The sequence below is a fragment of the Scatophagus argus genome, chromosome 8 (genome assembly GCF_020382885.2).
Source record: "Scatophagus argus isolate fScaArg1 chromosome 8, fScaArg1.pri, whole genome shotgun sequence".
Classification (NCBI taxonomy): domain Eukaryota; kingdom Metazoa; phylum Chordata; class Actinopteri; family Scatophagidae; genus Scatophagus; species Scatophagus argus.
This window is the reverse complement of record NC_058500.1, coordinates 14,614,780-14,631,930: the sequence shown is the minus strand read 5'-3', so window position 1 is coordinate 14,631,930 and position 17,151 is coordinate 14,614,780. Positions and strand designations below refer to the sequence as shown.

Sequence of the window (17,151 nt, the reverse complement as noted above, 5' to 3'; positions counted from 1 at the left end):
ATTATTTTGACTCGAATCAGCATTAATAATGATTACTTTTGATGTGTGGACTTATGATCAAGAATAAACCGAAATATGCCTACACTTTTGGATCTAACGAACCATATTTGTACAAGGTAAAGGTTTGTATTTGTACGTACCGTTAGTTTACGGTAAAGCACCCATGAACCATAAAACCAACTCTTTCGTTTTGCACCGAGGGATTGTGGGTACTGAGGTTGGATAGTCACGTTGTGAACCCAGCATGGCAGGGAAACAGAAAAGGTAGCGTTACGTTAATGTTTTCTGTATTATGTGCTGTATTGTATTACAACTTTTAATATGAAATTCATTCTGTTTTCATGAGTGTTATCAGTCCAGTCCGTGAATTTGTGGGGTTTGCAAGGCTTCTTTTAGCTAGCATAGTGTTTGATAGTGTTTTAGCTAGCCATGCTATTAACGCTAGTTTAGTGTTGAGGACTCCTGGAAGCAGCCAGCTTTTAAAACAAACCAGTTACACGTTTAGTCTTTTCTCTTAATTAAAAATTGTCTGTTTACAAATGTTTAAGAAGACCTTCATAGCTGGTTTGCTAACTGACGAGCTGATAGCTTAACAAGAAAATGTCCGTATTGACGCTGGAGACCATAGCACATGCCTAACGTAAAGTTTACCCACACGTTATTTAAGTTGTTTAATCTGTTGAATCGTCTTTTTTTTTTCTTAGAAAATTAGAAGATCTCAGTGTGGACGAATTCCTGCTGTCGGGTGATTTTGACTCTGAAGGTGATGAGGGTGAATCTGTAGAAGAGACTCCAACACACAATGGACTCAGTAAAAAGAACAAGAGAAAAGATCTGAAATCTGCGACCTCCGAGATGTGAGTACTTTGTCATTATTACTATTATTGTGTTGTTATTATGTTTATGCATGTTATGAGGTAAAGCCAGCATCCCTCGACAATTTTTTTTGTGTGCTCGTTTTGCAGTGATGTCAAGAAGAAGGGTAAGGCTTCTGAGCATAAGGAGCAGCTGTCCAGATTAAAGAACAAAGATCCAGAGTTCTTTAAATTTCTGCAACAGAACGACCAAACGCTCCTGAACTTTGATGACACAGACAGCTCTGAGGATGAAGTTGATAAAAAGTATCACAAACTACCATCTTCTCTGGAGGTATACCCGCTGCTGATGTGTGAATTGATGATGAGTTCTCTTGTGAAAACAAGGCTCTTCATACTGATGTATTTTGTATGCAGGAGGCCAACTCTAGTGACGATGAACAAGATGATGACGACGAGGGTCAAAAATCCTCGAAAAAATCCAAGAAGGGAGTGGACACTATCAAAGTCACAGACAAAATGATTGAAGACTGGAAAGCAGCCATGAAGAAGGAACCCACGCCTCGTCTCTTCAGAGAGGTCACCCAGGCCTTTAAAGCTGCTGTGGCTACAACCAAGGGTGAAGGAGTCAGCCAGTGTCGGTACAAAGTGGCCGACAGTTCAGGTAAAATACTGTGTTTGATGTAAGGTGCTGATATGTGTATTCAGACCTCAACATTTTGATGGATAAATTACATTGTCGTTATTTTTGCTGAAAAGAGCATTCTAAACTCTAAACTGAATGATGAGATTAAAGGTTGCGTTGGTTTTGTTATATGTTGCATCATGTTTCTAGGCAAGATATTGTATAAAATGTTTCATTAATGGTTTTGGTACCTGAGTTTTTCTACTTATCCTTTCACAATGCACATTATATCACATTATATTGAATATGCATAAATATCTCTTTCCCTGTACTGTCTGCAGTGTTCAACGCCTTGGTCCTGTTCTGTATCAGAGATATTTATGTGGCCATGCAGAGGATGCTCAACCTGAAGCCAGATAAAGACCAGAAAAAGTATGAAGTGGATGACACATCTACTGAACTTACATCCTGTTGGTGGGTCTGAATGTAGCTGTGGAAAGATGATTCACTCCCCACTCTCTTCTCTTTGTCTTGTTCCCAGGCTGGTGCTCCCATCGTCTAGTCCGAAGTGGCAGAAGAATCAGATCGACATCAAGATGTATCTCGGCGGGGTAGTTCAGGTTCGCTTAGATTTTCTTTGACCTCTTGTATTCTTGTGAGATTAAGGGATCCTTTTACGCCCTAAAAACGTCCCTGCACTCACCTCCTCCCACATCTGTTTTGATCTCCACTTGTAGCTGTTATCCAGTCTAACAGAAGCTACAGTCATCAGCGCTGTCTTGCGGCACGCCAACCAGCTTGTACCTTATTACCTCTGTCTGCCCAAACAGTGTCGTCACCTGGTTAAGGTAAGGCACAAATTACAATAGGATTGCATGGAATGTCTTTTTTACTTGCACCGTAGTTTTTAGTAGTTGTACTAATAAGTCTCCTTGTGTCTTTGTGTTTAGCAACTCATGAAACAGTGGAGCACAGGGGAGGAGACGAGTCGGGTTCTTGCCTTCCTGGCCCTCAACAAAATCTGCAGACACAAGCAGGAAACATATCTTAACCCTATTCTGAAGGTGAGCTAAATGCAGAGTAATACAGATATGGGAGGGTCCACGGCAATCCTGGATGTTGCTCAAAGTAGTTGCTAGATATATTATGCCAAAGAGAGTTCAACTTTTATAGTATTCTTTTTAATTTGATGCTCATTCATGACATTTAAAACTAGTGAGGTTTACCGGTTGTATTTTTTTTTTTTTTTTTTTGACTCATTCCGATTTGTGACCCGGAAGTGTAACCCGCCAATACCCATTTTCTTTCTAAGAACTATAATTGACAACATATACAAATGAAACTCAACTATTCTTTTATTATTTTACCATCATAATAAAAGAAATTATTAAACTTTACAATTTAAAGCAACTGGACAGAAATACAAATAACAGTTAACTGAAAATGAGCTGAACACCCAACTTTATTGGACATATTTTACTTTTGCCTGTTTAACAAAAGCAGGTGCAACTGATTTATATAACAAATGTCAGATGCTCATATCATTTTACAGTATGCTTACAAATTAACTAGTCCTGAAGTAACTCATCAGATTTCTGTAGCTTCTTGTTAACCTTTTCTCTGCTTAGTTTCTGGACTGTGGTCAGGAAGCAGAGGGGAGATTTTGATTTTATATGATTGATTCTGAAGGTTTATTCTGCTAAAAGATTATATGTTGGGTGGCTCATGGTGACATTTAGTAGTCAGCAGTAATAGAAAGAATAAATGCATTTATAGTAAGTGGAGGGGTGTAAGGATTAACATCTGTGCAGATGTCAGGAAAGAGATAATAAATAGAAGACAATGATTTTCATTATTGATTATCTATCTGTTTTTAATTATTTATGTAATCTGAGAATAGGGTCTGCTGAGCTGATTTACATACAGCAGTAATCTGACATGATTCTGATTTACATAAATTTGTGTAAAATGTAGTCACAGATCGCCTGTACTCTATTTTAGTTGGCTAGGAACTGCGTACAAACTGCGATATGGGACTGATATAACATTTAAATAAATCAGAAGTAGATCTAACAGGATGTATTTCTGTGACTTCCTGTAGCAGAAACTGTCCGACTTGTCCGGCGCTTTTTTGTCTCTGTGCCCTGCTGCCTGCTCTCGTTCGCTTTCCAGGCGAGATGCAGTTCAACTCGAACAAGCCTAATGCCTGTGCCATTGTGCGTACAACATGTGGCACATGTGTAAAATGGACCAGCTTGGAACCGGAGATACAGGAGACTGACTGACTGGTTTCCAGTCTGGCCGAGAACACGGAAAACTGGTCGATTCCGGTCCCTTACCGGTCGATCGATGCATCTTTGCTTAAAACAATGCCTAGTCTCTTTCATTCATCCTGTTCTTAAAAGTGTTTTTGTTTCTCTTTGCAGCAAATGTACATTTCCTATGTACAAAACTGTAAGTTCACATCTCCCAATGCGCTGCCCATGATCAACTTCATGCAGCGAACTCTAACAGAGATGTACTCCCTGGACACACAAGCTACTTACCAGCATGCCTTCATCTACATCCGACAGATGGCCATCCACCTCAGGAATGCCATGACCATGAAGAAGAAGGTTGGTTTTTGACTGTGTATGCAAGTGTTTTTTTTTTGTTTGTTTTTAAAGCTTTTTAGAGAGAGAGACTCAGACTTAGAAAGACACTTGAGATACTGTCCTAAATGACAGAGATTCAGATATCGAAAGACCAATTATTATTATTATTATTGTTATTTTTTGATTCAAATCGTCTTAAACATTGAATGCATTATAAAGAGCACAAATTTATTTACAGATATGATCATGTTCAGCAAAAAAAAAACAAGTAGCAAAAAATGAGCACATAAATGAATTACATGAATGAATGACACTCAGTTCTAATGGAACCTTTTTGAACAGCTGTAATAAGATGCTGATTGTGCTTGTGTGTGTTCTGTAGGAAACGTACCAGTCAGTGTATAACTGGCAGTATATTCACTGTCTGTACCTCTGGTGTCGGGTCCTCAGCACCCTGCACCCCAGTGATGTACTCCAGCCTCTCATCTATCCACTCTGCCAAGTCATAATTGGCACCATCAAGTGAGTATAAGTTCATGGAATTGTTTTGCTAAAAGTTCTTTTAAACCAGTGCTTCCCAAATTTTTCAGAGGCGCAGACACACATGCACATATCTTTTGCTTCCGAACTCCACTGGGATTTATTTTAAATATTGTAATTCACTCATCAGTCAATCTGTCATTCAAAGGAATTACCTATGCTTTGCTGGTTGTTGCTTCATCAGTCATAAGTATTCATTCTTTGGCTATTTTGTGTGGCTTTTTACACTGAGCAACTTTGTAGGCAACTTCATGTGTGGCTAGATGAGCATTTGAAGGTACAGATGCATCTGTAGTAAAGCTACTCTATCATGCAGCAGTTTACATTTTTTTTTCTTTTTCTGAAGACGTCAGCTGGCTTGTCTTTGTGCTCCAGATGTGTTGTCTTTAGTGCTGTCTCAACTTGTACAGTTTCAGACTGTCAGAAGCTCGTATTTTCAGATATCCAACACACTGTGGTCTCTCCTCCTTACCCACCGTTGTACTAGTGAAGCCCAGGGCGATATACGTTTTGTCTTATTTTCTTGTCTTTGCCTTGGAAGTTTGTTTTGACCTATTGTATGCTAGCAGTGCTCAAGCATTACCTTCATGCAGTGTAACATTATGTAAGTTGTGTAAAGTCACCATGTTGCTGTACATATTGCCAACAGCAGGTGGAGACACTGACCACTGTTTTCTCTGTCTAAACAGACTGGTTCCTACATCAAGATATTACCCTCTGAGGATGCACTGTTGCAGAGCCCTCACTCTGCTGTCTAGCAGCACCAACACATTTGTGCCTGTTCTGCCTTTCCTCTTGGAGGTAAGACTTTGTTCACGTCACCTCTGCAAACCGCCAGTCACAGTGAATATTTGTAAATCTGGCAGGATCAGTGCAGCCTGTGCAGAATCAAGTTTCTACCAGTCTAATATGGTTCCCACACCAGGGCACCAAAGTGAAAGTGCTTAAATGGTTTTGAATTATGGAGAATAAACAGCAGTCATTTGGTTGTGTGTCTGTTGGTTGTTTGTTACAAATGGAAACAATGAAAAGGTAGATGTGATGAAATGTTCCATCTGTGGTTTGCTGTGGAAAAACATCAGTGGCGAATGAAATGCATTTTGGTCTCAACGGCCACAACTGAAGAAGCTCAGAAGGAAATACATCGAGGGGTAGGACTGTGTGTCTGTGAAAGAGAAAAAACGACAGACACCTTTGTTATCAGAGCAATCACAGGTCACCAACTGACAACATTTTCTTTGGATCAGGTGTTGAGCATGTGATTGCGCGGTGTGTGTCTGTCTTGTGTGTGGCATGTCAAGGGGCATTACTTTGGTGTGCCAGGGGAGAGCAGGGTGCTGGCGACAGCAACCACCTCGGCCCACTAGGAGTGGTCAGTGCGTCCATGTTGTGTGTGTTTGTTTCTAAGTGCATTTGTGTGCGTGCAGCAGTTTGACCAAAGCGATAATAGCACGGTTGTGGTTTACACTCTGGTCCTAACACGCTGTGTAGACCACATCCTCTCTGCCTATGGCCCTCTCCCCGCCTTCTTTTCCCCCGCGCGCACACGCGCTCAAAGCCCCTTCCCCTAACCCCCTGCAGCAAACCGTGTTTATTTGTGACGCACAATATTTCCTGTGTTTTTTCTCCTTTACTGTTCCCCTTGTTAAAGCACTGTTAAAAGCAGGCTGAGGTACGCTGCTACTGTTTTAATTAGAGCAGCAGAAGCAGCCCCTTCCTCCCGTATGTCTGTGCCTGTGTGTGTTCTTGCATGTCCGGGGGTGGGGGGGTGGGGGGTATGATTTGGAGCTTCCTGCTTCAGTAGCTTTGTGTGTGCGTGTGTGTGTGTGTGCACACATGCACCAGGGTTGGCCCATGCCTTCCCACTTCCCCCTGGCTCCCCCGCAGACCGCCACCACATCCTATGTTTGTACAGACAGCACCGGCCAGGAGCGTTGCTCTGCTTCGCAAACTGAGCACATTAGCGACCACACACACACACAGAAACAGAAACACAAATGCACAGAAATACACAGAGATACGGAGAGTCAGAAATAGCTTGATACACAAATGCAAGGCAGAAATTCACTTGCACACTGTGGGCAGATGTGAAAGCTCAAGCTTGTAGACAAATAGCCCACACATTGGCTGGAATATACTTTCACAGACTAAGATAGAAATGTGTCATTACTGTAACACTGTAGGATGTAAAATGAACTGTGTAGAATGATAATTGTCATAATTGAAGGACACTGTCAACACATTGCTGATGAAATATGACTGCGTGCTGTAGCTGTTTTTCTTATGTTCAACTCTTCCCTGGAAAAACAAGGAAAAGAAGCGTTACTGACTGGTTTTGACCTTTTGTAGACTATCAAGCTTAACAGATTCCTTCAGTTTAAGGTGTGTCCTGATTGAATTACTGGGACAGGTCAGTGGTAAGAAGAGGCATCCAAAAAGTACTGCCTTTTGAAATAAAAGTAAAAAGAATGATAGAAAACAATAATAATGAAGAACAATAAACAAAAAAAAGTGTCGTCAATATCTGCCATTTGCTTTGGTTTTCTGGAACCATATACTGTACAGTTCTCTGAAGATGGCGTCCATGGCATCATTGTACCAATAAAATTCTGCTTGAGCAGTTTTGTTCAAGTTCAGCCTTGCCAATTTATGTCTTTTCTTCACAGATTTTCCAGCAGGTAGACTTCAACAAGAAACCAGGACGAATGAGCAAGAAACCCATCAACTTTGCTGTCATCCTCAAGCTTAGCAAGGTCAACCTCATGGAGAAAGCCTACAAGGTAAATAGTAACTGTGTCCATCTGTTCATGTTGGGTTCTTCTGACGTTTCTCGAACTCAGATGGAGCAGTAGCTGATGAGACGAGTGGTTCAGGCCTTACGTACTGTTATTTTCACGTCGCTCGCTGACACTGTGTGTTAGCCTGCGTGTGTACATAAGGGGATTGAGGAGCCTCGTCAAGGCTGTAAAACTGGCCTTCAGTCACCACGCTCAGTACTGCAGCCAAGAGGATTGCAGCACGGCCTCCGGGGATTATCCCCCACACTCTGCTTGCTATGGCTGTTTTCACCACTGTCACCTGGGAAGTTGCCACGAACCCCTGCCTTGTAGACTCTCAACAGACCTGACTAGAGGAACACTGATCTTTTCAAACATGATCAGTTCGTTAGTAGAACATATAATCAATCTATATTAAAGTACAGTATGTGCTACGGCTCCTTAAGTTAAATATGTAGTCCATCCTTGCTGGTTGGCCATAATCTGCTGTTGCTACACTGTAAACACTCCAACAAGCAATTGTGTTTTTTCCCTTATGTTTCCTAATGTGTTGACTGAGCATTTTATTTCCTAGTGCGTGATCTGCAGAGTGACCTGTGAATCTCCTGAAAGATTGACTGAATTTAGGTGTTGGCTTGCATGTCAATTTGGCTCAGCTTATCCTAAAATCCATCCATCCATCCGTTTTCTATACCATTTATTCTTCAGGGGCGGGAGGGCTGGAGCCTATCCCAGCTGACAATGGGCAAGAGGTGGTTGCCAGTCAATCTCAGAGCTGACACACAAAGACAGACAATCACACACACTTGCTCACTCCCACCTAGGGGCAGTGTAGAGAAGCCAATTAACCTAATGAGCATGTTTTTTGGCTTATCTGGATAATCAGACTGAATTGCCATTTCTTTTACCACAGTGACAGCTGATTTCAGTTTGGGAGGGAGAGATGTTTTGTTTTGCCCATGTGGCAGTCAAAAAACTTTGTTGATATTTGTTGAGTTGTTATGTCTATATGTGGACTTAGACCAACTTGTATGGCTGCAGCTATCACATACATGCTAATCACTATTTTTCTGTCACTGTTTTTCATGAATGTCACTAGGTTGCTAGCAACTGACCTCTGATTGTTTCTCTAGCTTGGGGGAATCAACCATCAGTAGGCCCAGCACCAGACCTATCTGAATCTCCAAACAAGTCAGACGTGTGGGCAGAGATTCAGTGGCCTTATACAGGCTAGACTGTCAGTCATGATTCTTCTGTGACAAGTGAAATGCTAAGACAGACTTAAGTTTTGCTGTCTCGTTGTCTCTTTAATTTTTGCAGTGAATTTAGTTGCACAATAAAGGAGCAAGTAATAAACTGAAGTCTGACACATCTGTGTGAATTTTGCTCTTCTGCTTCAAATTAGGATGGGTTGATTGACCAGCTATATGACCTGATGCTGGAATACTTCCACACTCAGGCCAGCTCCATTGGCTTCCCAGAGCTCGCCCTGCCCACTGTCATTCAGGTAACACAACTGATCTTCATCCAAATGAAATGATGTTGTTTCCCCATAGCTGCAGACTTTTATATTTTTCAGTTTTAACTAATGAGAAAGCAGTAACACTGAAGATCATTCCCAGAGTTTAAAATCAGTCTGTATAGATGGTACAGGATCTGGTTCAGGATCCTGCTGGGCTGAATCTCCTCCCCTCTTGGGGAAACAACCACAGTCTTGTCTGTCTGTCTTGTTTTCTGTCTTAATGCACAGTATGGGTGGACTGAATGATCCTTTACTCTGGTTCCTTCTTTCTCATACTCCCCCTTCATCTCCCTGCAGCTGAAAGCATTCCTGAAGGAATGCAAAGTGGCCAATTACTGTAAGCCGGTGCGCCAGCTGCTGGAGAAGGTGCAGGAGAACAGCAGCCACATCACAGGACGGAGACAGAAGGCCGCCTTCGGAGTGGCCGATGCCACCGCTGTGGTGAGTGTGCGTGCATGTATGTGTGTGAGCGAGAAAGACTGAGAGAGGGAGGGCCGAGAAATACTGCCTTGTCCCGTTTTTACAGGCTGCCTTTCCACAGTCCTCATTTTACCTCTTCCATTTGTTTGTATTTCGTGTCAGTTCGGCTGTTCAGTTTCCTAATACATTTTTGTGAACTTTAAACTTTGTAAATGCAGGCAGATGGTCTTCCATCAGAACACAATTAGAAAGACGAGCTAAAGATGCTCTAAACATGTCAGAATGATACTAAAATAACCCTTTAAACTGTAAACTGCTTCTACTGCCTCAGTTCAGCCTCTAAGGTGATGTTTCGGTCTGGGTTTAAACCATTTAATGTATAAATTTCTTATTATTTTAACTGATGTGTTTGTCACTTGATACATTTAAACACACACACTTATATACAAAAATATAAGTACAGAGGGATTCTTGCACATTGGCACGTTTTGAACAGGCACTAGTACATTTAAAATGTAGACATAACTTGGGTTATAAATGGATTTTTGGAATCAAAGCTTCACACCATCATATTACCTGATGAATATTGCCTACTTTAGCCAAGTAAGTTATTTGAATAAGAATACAGACACACTAGTCATTTATAGATGGACTAAGAAAGAAATGAGGAATTATTATCAAAGACTGCACAGTCAGACATTTTTAACTGACTAATATAACCTGAATGGATTTTTCTGTTTTGTGATCATGGAAACTGTTTGTGTATTATGAGCTCAAGATTTGATGATATCTAGTGGTACATAATGCTATGTAATTATAACATCAACTAAAAATGCAGTCCTGATGAGTAATAATAATGTGTCATGTAACGATATGTTTTATGATTTAACCATTGTTTCGTCTCACTAAGAGCAACAGCTTTATTACACAGGGACAAATAATTTCATTATCAGTTGCTACAAGCTGCTTTATTAGCTCACTTTATTTGCTCTCTTACCATAAGCATTCAGCTTACTTCATGCATTGGAAGGGTGGCAGGCTACCTGGTATGTTTCAGCACATTACCCCAAAAATTTACTATCTGAAGAGGCTGTGTGCTGCTTTTATTGGGCATAGACATAACAACACACATCAAAAGAGCAAACTTGAGACATTACAGCAGTGTTCTTTAAGGCATGATGTTCTTCAGTTGAGCACCACTCACTTGCTTGTGTCACTGTGTTTCCTCTTCCCGTTGCAGTCAAATTAAAGTTGACAGAAAACGCTGAAAGCTGTATTACCTTCTCATTAAATAGTCAGCTCTGAGTCTTTACAGTAGGAAATTTAGACTCAAGATTTACTTTAAAAAGTGTTGATTCACTTATTTTATGCATCCGTAACACCTCAGTAGTGACGTGACCTACAAATATTCACTGTAACAGAAATCTAAGACAATCAACAAATCTCAAACTAGAAATTAATTAGGCTGGGAAGTCTGTCAATTAGTCCCACTTGTTAATACATAAATCATATCTAATGGGGAGATGTCTGCTGTAACTTGGCCAGTTTTTTGTCACACGCTGTCTGCTTAGGATAATTGATAACAGGCAGCAATCAACAAGCTCAATCTGCTTGACCTGAAACTAATAATCAGTACAAGTTTGACTCAATGTTATTCACCAGATATAACAGTTTCCATAACAATACAACAGGGTGTTAATTTTTAATTTTTTTTTGTCATTTAGTTTAGTCATGTCCAATTCACATCCAGCACTCAACACAGGCTTGTCTTATCTGAATGGTTTCATATAAAACACAGCAGTGTGTTTCATTTGGACTTTTTTCCATTTTGACTGAATAAGGAAAAAGTAGAAACTTTTCCTTTGAGCTCTTGACCAGTTGAACCAAAGGCTGCAGGCCATCTGATAGTCCTGACCATCAAACCCTACAGCAAGCGGTCTAAGTTTGGTTAAGAATGACCCTGTGGTTGCTGGAAGCTCTTGTGGGCTTTTGAAGCAGAGGCGCCTCTGCTTTAATGAGCAGCCATTAGTGTGTTTTGTTGACTTGTTCTCTCTCTGTGTGTGTGTGTGTGTGTGTGTGTATACATGTGCTACCTGTCCATATATACATGCTTTTATGTGGCTGTGCTGCTGCTGCTGCTGAGAGTCTTGACATGTAGTGCTGATTAATATTTAAGAGCGTTTAAGGGTGAAATTAAAGAGGATGATCTTTGTGTAATTTAGCTTATGAGAAAATGTGTGTGCAAGGAATGGAAGGTGTGTGTGTGTGTGTGTGTGTGTGTGTTTGTTTGTTTGTTTGTCTGTCTGTATGTGTGTGTGTGCGTGTGTGTGTTGAAGTACAACCGACAGACAGCAAGGCACCGCAGCAGCGCCAGCTCCTGTCGCCACAGCTCTCGGCTCAGCGGAGCCTGTCACCATGGCATCCACTCCATGGCATCATGGCAGCTGTAGAGGTGGTGTCACCGCAGGCGAAGCAGAGCGGACAGCCCTGCTGCTGCTGCTGCTGTAGAAAAGGCCACAGTCCCCCTGCGGCCACCAGCCCCCTGCTGACATGTCACCCAAATTGAGAGTTAGCCTAATTAATGACGCCCTGCCTCCATCCAGGTCGCGCTCTGATGTCTCTTGCATTTGTCTGCTGCCTGTATGTGAAAATGTTTTGTTTATCTCATTTGTGGAGGAATTGAGAAGTAGCCTCCTTAGTTTCATTTTCTTATCCTGTTCTTTTGTTTGTGTGTGTGTGTGTGTGTGTGTGTGTGTGTGTGTGTGTGTGTCACCTATCTTAATAGCCACATAGCAAATTGTGGTAAATGTGTTAAGCTAACGGGCGCAGGAGGCTGCAGTCTGTTGGCTCTATTGGATTTGTCGGTCAGATAATGTGATTTGGCCTAATCGATATCATCCACAAAGACCTTTAGGGGCTGGAGAAGATCCACTAGTCTCCCCTTTCAGCTCTCTTCAATCTGTCCATTTCTGCATCTTCTCAACCTGATCACTGTCTTGCCTGTCCATCTCTTTCTCAATGTGATGTTGCAGTGGAAAGCAGCATGTATTAAGATTATTTTAAAACCTGCTGAAAGACTTTTAACAGATAGTGAAAAAATATCTATCACCCTGTGTATTCATGTTTGTCAAAAGCTCAGACACAGATCTGCTGCTTATTTAAGAAAGCATACGCACCACATGTGCATCAACAAAGCTTTTAATCACCTTTCTTAGGCGGCTTGGGAGAAGCAGGTCCATCAGGAGGGGACTCCTCTCAGCAGGTACTACAGCCAGTGGAAGAAGCTGAGGGAGAAGGAGATCCAGCTGGAGATCTCAGGCAAAGAAAGGGTAACTTTCCCACCAACATTCACCTCATCTCACTCATTAATCACTTCTGGATTTTTCTTTAAGAATGGCACCATTACCAGCAATGAATGCTTTGTACTTAAATCACAAAACAGTAACGCTAATATAGGTGAAATTTTTGATGGCAGTACGATTATTTTACGGTCATCATGAACACAAGGAAGCATGTTTGTGTATTCACCTTGCTGTGTGTGTGTGTGTGTTTTGTAAAGATGGAGGACCTGGACCTCCCTGAGATCAAACGTAAGAAGATTCAGGAGAGGAAGGTGGAGGACAAGAAGGAGTTCAAGGATCTGTTTCAGTCTGACAGTGATTCAGATGAAGATGATGACGGTCTCAAAATCAAAGGCAAGCCTATAACAGTCTCACATGCTCTTTTCACTGACATATTGAAAATGGAGTTTTGCATGTTGAACAGTGTGTTATCAGGTGCTGGAGGACTGTGTTTTGTTGCAGCGTGACGTTCTGTAGTGCAAAGTTAAAGAGGTGATGGTGCTTGAGTCTGATTTGTGTTACCTGTTCTTGTCTGTTACCTTTTCATTATCAGTCATCTTCTCACAGGACAAATTTGGAGATATGGTTTTTTTATGAAAAGAAACTGAAGCCCTCAAATAAATGAAGGACAGCATTTGCCTCTGAGGCGTAGTGAATCAGAAATATAGAGTTGTAAACAAAAAATGGAAATACCTTAATTGCAAGTAACTTGAATTTATACTTAAGAACAGTACTTGAGTGAATGTGACATTCCAACACTGAGGCAGCAACTTTAAGGCTCTGAGTTATTAAAACGGAGGCCATTTCTGAGGAACAGAAAATTAAATCCCAAATTAAACTCCAGAGAAAATCTCTTCTTATCAGATAGTCTGGTTCTTGCTCTGCAGAGAGGAACCATCTCGTCTCATCCTGCAAGGGGTTGTCCACAGGTCACAGGCAGCTGCAACCTCGCTTTTACAGCTTTACACTCGGACATGCTCCAGGCAGAAAAAAGGTCTGTGCAAGGTCACTCAGGAAAGGAGTAGGCAGCAAGGGGATCTTTTTTTTTTGTAATACATCTGGACTTCATTGTAGAGTGAGCCCCCACAAAGGGATGGGCAACTGCCATCAAGCTGCGAGCCTCTACCTCTTACTCTCTGTCCACCGCTCCCTCCATTTCATTCATCCGTCCTCCACCTCTTGTATGCACACACGAACTGAAACCCCCGACAGGAAGTACAGGCTTGGATCCCAGCAGGGGTTCCTAATTCAAACCAGTGCAGTGGAACAGCCAGAGGTGGCCGCTCCCACTTCACTCTGCCTCGTTGTCTTTCATTCCAGCTCTCTCGCTCTCTCTTTCTGACTCTGTGGGCTTCAACCGGCTGCCCCCGCATGTCCTCGCTGCACGTGCACAGACATCTCGATGGTGTACACGAACGCACACCCACCATCCTCACGTCCAGTCTTGAAGAGCCAAAAGCTTTTGGGCAGCTCACCAGAGCTCTCTGCGGTCTCACACACTCCCGGAAAGAGGGGGAGTGTGAGTGGAGGGGGCTGATGATTTAGATTGATGTTTGTGTGTGTAGTTTGGTGGTGTCAGCGTGTGGGGGTAATAAGTATTTTAGGTCATTTGGGGGCAACCTCTAAGGTACTATTGAACTCTGCCAGCACCATGTGAGCAGCAAAGAGTGGAAGGGAGTGAGAGTGTGTTTGCCATCTTACATTTAGATGTTTTAATAGGCATTGTTTATCTGTGTGTGTGCGCTCACTATGTGTATATGTGTGTGTGTTCAGAGTGTAGCAGTCAGAGGAAGTAGCTCTGTTTTGCTTCTCTCTCCTGCACGCCCCCAGCCTCTCATCACAACTCAACTTCAAAGCCTGTGGACCCCAGTTGTCCCTTTGGCTAGACAACACTCACACACACTGAGCATACCTCAACACAAATTCAGACAAGCTCCCAACTTCTCACTGGCGCACACGACACACACAACAGCACACACACCGTCTCTCCCATCATCATCGAAGCTGTGGAACCTGCCTGCTATCTCCATTTGCTATATTTAGGCCGTGAGCATAAGATGTCTGAATTGCCAGTAGTAAACTGTCATGGGTGTTTGTGCAGCAGCAGTGGCTTCTGTAATTGACTCTCAGTTGCATCTCAGGAGGAAATAGACTGCCTGTGATGCCTGGCCCACATATAGGTGTCTCCACGGTGTTCAGACGTCAGCAGTGCACCAACTCAAGGAATGTCTGAAGAAAGTGACACTAGACAAAATTCAATGCATTGTAATGTTTTTCCACTGTATCCCCCTCAGGTAAAAAGGGTGGCCATGGGTCAGATGATGATGATGACGACGACGACGACGATGATCTTGAAGATTTGTCTGACATGAGCGACTATGAGGGGATGGAGGGCGGAGACTCAGGTTGGTACACTAACAATGTCCAAAAAGAGCCACAGTGCTGACAAGGCTACATTACAATATTAATCAGTGCATGCATATACAGGGAAACTACTAAAGAGGCTGGCAGAAATTAGGGATAAAACTAATAAAAGATCTTTTTTTTTTTTTGTAGAGCAACAAAGATTAGATGATTAATTAATTAATTAGTCAGTCAACAGAAAATTCACTGCAAACTATAGAAGTAAATCATTTTACTCATTTTTGAAGTGGCAACTACAAAATATTTTCTGATGTCAACTGAAACATCTCTTTGCACTCTGGGAAACTGTGAGGGAGATTTGTCACTATTGTCTGATATTACATAGACTTAAACATATGAAGACATTAACAGATATTGAAAATTGAAAAATTAAATCAGTCCTACTTTTTTAAATTAAAATGCATAAATCATACTTTTTTTAAATTAATAACCTTCGCACAGGCGTTCCTGCCCTCTTGTGAATTCTAATAATTTTAATTAATGATTTAATTAGAAGTTAACAGGAACCGTCTGTGTCATCCTTCATATAGATTTTTTACAAGATAGAGAAGTGTTTAACTGACCAAAATCTGAATTTTATCTACATAAGTCAGTACAAAAGTCTAAATAAAAAGCATGACAAACCCGAACAACAACGTCCAGTGTAACATCAAAACTCAAGTCAAGTAGAGTCAAGTAGAATAAATGTGGTAATTAAACAATATAATGCATTTATAAGCAGTATATAACACACACTGGTTTGTAACACACTATAATATAGCCTTAAACAGGTGTAAGTGTTTGCGTCTTCACGCCGACAATAGCTCTGTCTGTACATATCTTTCCTGGGATTTCTTCAGATTTGACAAAAACATCCCCTTGGACTCGAGGATTAACTGATAAAGTCTCTGTGAACTCACAAAATACATTTTGACCACAATTTAATAATTCCTGGACTAATTATGACAAAATTTCACACAAATGTCTAATAGGATAAAATGAGGAAGTGATAGCATTTTAGATGCAAAAGGTCAAAGGTCAGCTCCATGGTGACATCGTAATAATCTGCAAAATAACTCAGGAACGAAAGGGGAGATTGTGACAGCACTTCACATCGTCAGATAATGAATTGGTGACACTAATCTTGGTTGCCCACCTTGAAACTGTGCTCTCTGTATAGACCTTCTGTGCTGCCGAGATGAAGATGTGTGTGTGAAGCTACCATGTTTTAGAATTGTGGCCTCTCTGTATTCTATCAGAAGCAGCTTTACTGGTCAAACATAAGATAACATACAAGTATGTGGTGGACAGGATGTAAACTTGACTGGGTGAAGGATTCATACAACTGCAGAGTGGTAATTCTAGTTTATTAGTGTATTTGGCAACAACTGTCACTTCTTCTGTGGGCACCCGTAAGTGGAGGTTTGTATATCTGCAGAGAACAGCAATATGGTAAAACATAGACGTAACAATATAAAATGTCTTCGTAAGAGAATTGCTAAATACTGTATATTGATAACACTTGGATATTCTCTTGATACCTGCCATGCTTCATATAGCTGAATGTAACAGTAAATTTCTTTCTGTTTGTATTCTAGATGATGATGATGAGGAGGAGGAAGGGGATGAAAAGGCATCCAAGGCTCCTCAGCCACTGTCGTCCTCTGCTCTGATAAAGCTGGCAGAAGGAGACGAGGATCTTGTGGAAGACCTGGAGCTGTCCGATGATGATTGAGCTTCATGTATGCACGCACTCACCTGAAAGATGCTTTCAGCTTTTTACACTTTCTTCTATTTTCTTTGCTTTTGAAATTTGTATCACTTTACCTGTACAGTACCAACATGTTTATGATGTAATTTTTTTAAGCATTGAAATTGTAAAAAAAAAAAAAGAGTGCACTTGTAACAAGTCATTTGTGTCCTCCGTACATGTGCACACCTGTAGACACCCTCAGGGTTTGAGAGGACGGGCTATTTTGGAAAGGGCTACGAGCCTTGCTGAGCTGGGCCGAGCCAGGCTGGGCCAGCCAAGAGGAGGGGTACAGAGAGGCGGGTGTTTAGCCCTGAGGCAGCAGTGCTGTGCCAGGCTGGCAGGGTGGTGTGTGATGCTGTGC

At 41.6% G+C, this 17,151-nt stretch overlaps 1 protein-coding gene across 2 annotated transcripts; it reads left to right on the top strand.

Annotated features, from left to right (window-relative positions):
• The first annotated feature begins 128 nt into the window (after nt 1-128).
• On the top strand, nt 129-16,950 carry noc2l (NOC2-like nucleolar associated transcriptional repressor). 2 transcript variants are annotated; one of them, XM_046397745.1, is made up of 19 exons: nt 129-264; nt 705-857; nt 966-1,149; nt 1,233-1,479; nt 1,782-1,872; nt 1,982-2,060; nt 2,178-2,288; nt 2,391-2,504; nt 3,867-4,055; nt 4,417-4,556; nt 5,264-5,375; nt 7,241-7,354; nt 8,757-8,858; nt 9,171-9,314; nt 12,509-12,622; nt 12,853-12,988; nt 14,929-15,039; nt 15,206-15,210; nt 16,635-16,950. In XM_046397745.1, the coding sequence occupies exons 1-19, from the start codon at nt 245-247 to the stop codon at nt 16,770-16,772; spliced, it is 2,304 nt and encodes a 767-aa protein (XP_046253701.1). In that variant the 5' UTR covers nt 129-244; the 3' UTR covers nt 16,773-16,950. The 2 variants fall into 2 exon arrangements, with proteins under 2 accessions (XP_046253701.1, XP_046253702.1); XM_046397746.1 differs by lacking the exon at nt 15,206-15,210 and having other exon boundaries at nt 205-264; nt 16,636-16,950.
• The last annotated feature ends 201 nt before the right edge of the window (nt 16,951-17,151 follow it).

Coding starts and splice junctions, on each gene's coding strand:
- noc2l (XM_046397745.1), top strand. CDS start 245: ATGGCAGGGAAACAGAAAAG. Junction 265..704: donor ATGGCAGGGAAACAGAAAAG/GTAGCGTTACGT, acceptor TTTTTTTCTTAG/AAAATTAGAAGATCTCAGTG. Junction 858..965: donor AAATCTGCGACCTCCGAGAT/GTGAGTACTTTG, acceptor CTCGTTTTGCAG/TGATGTCAAGAAGAAGGGTA.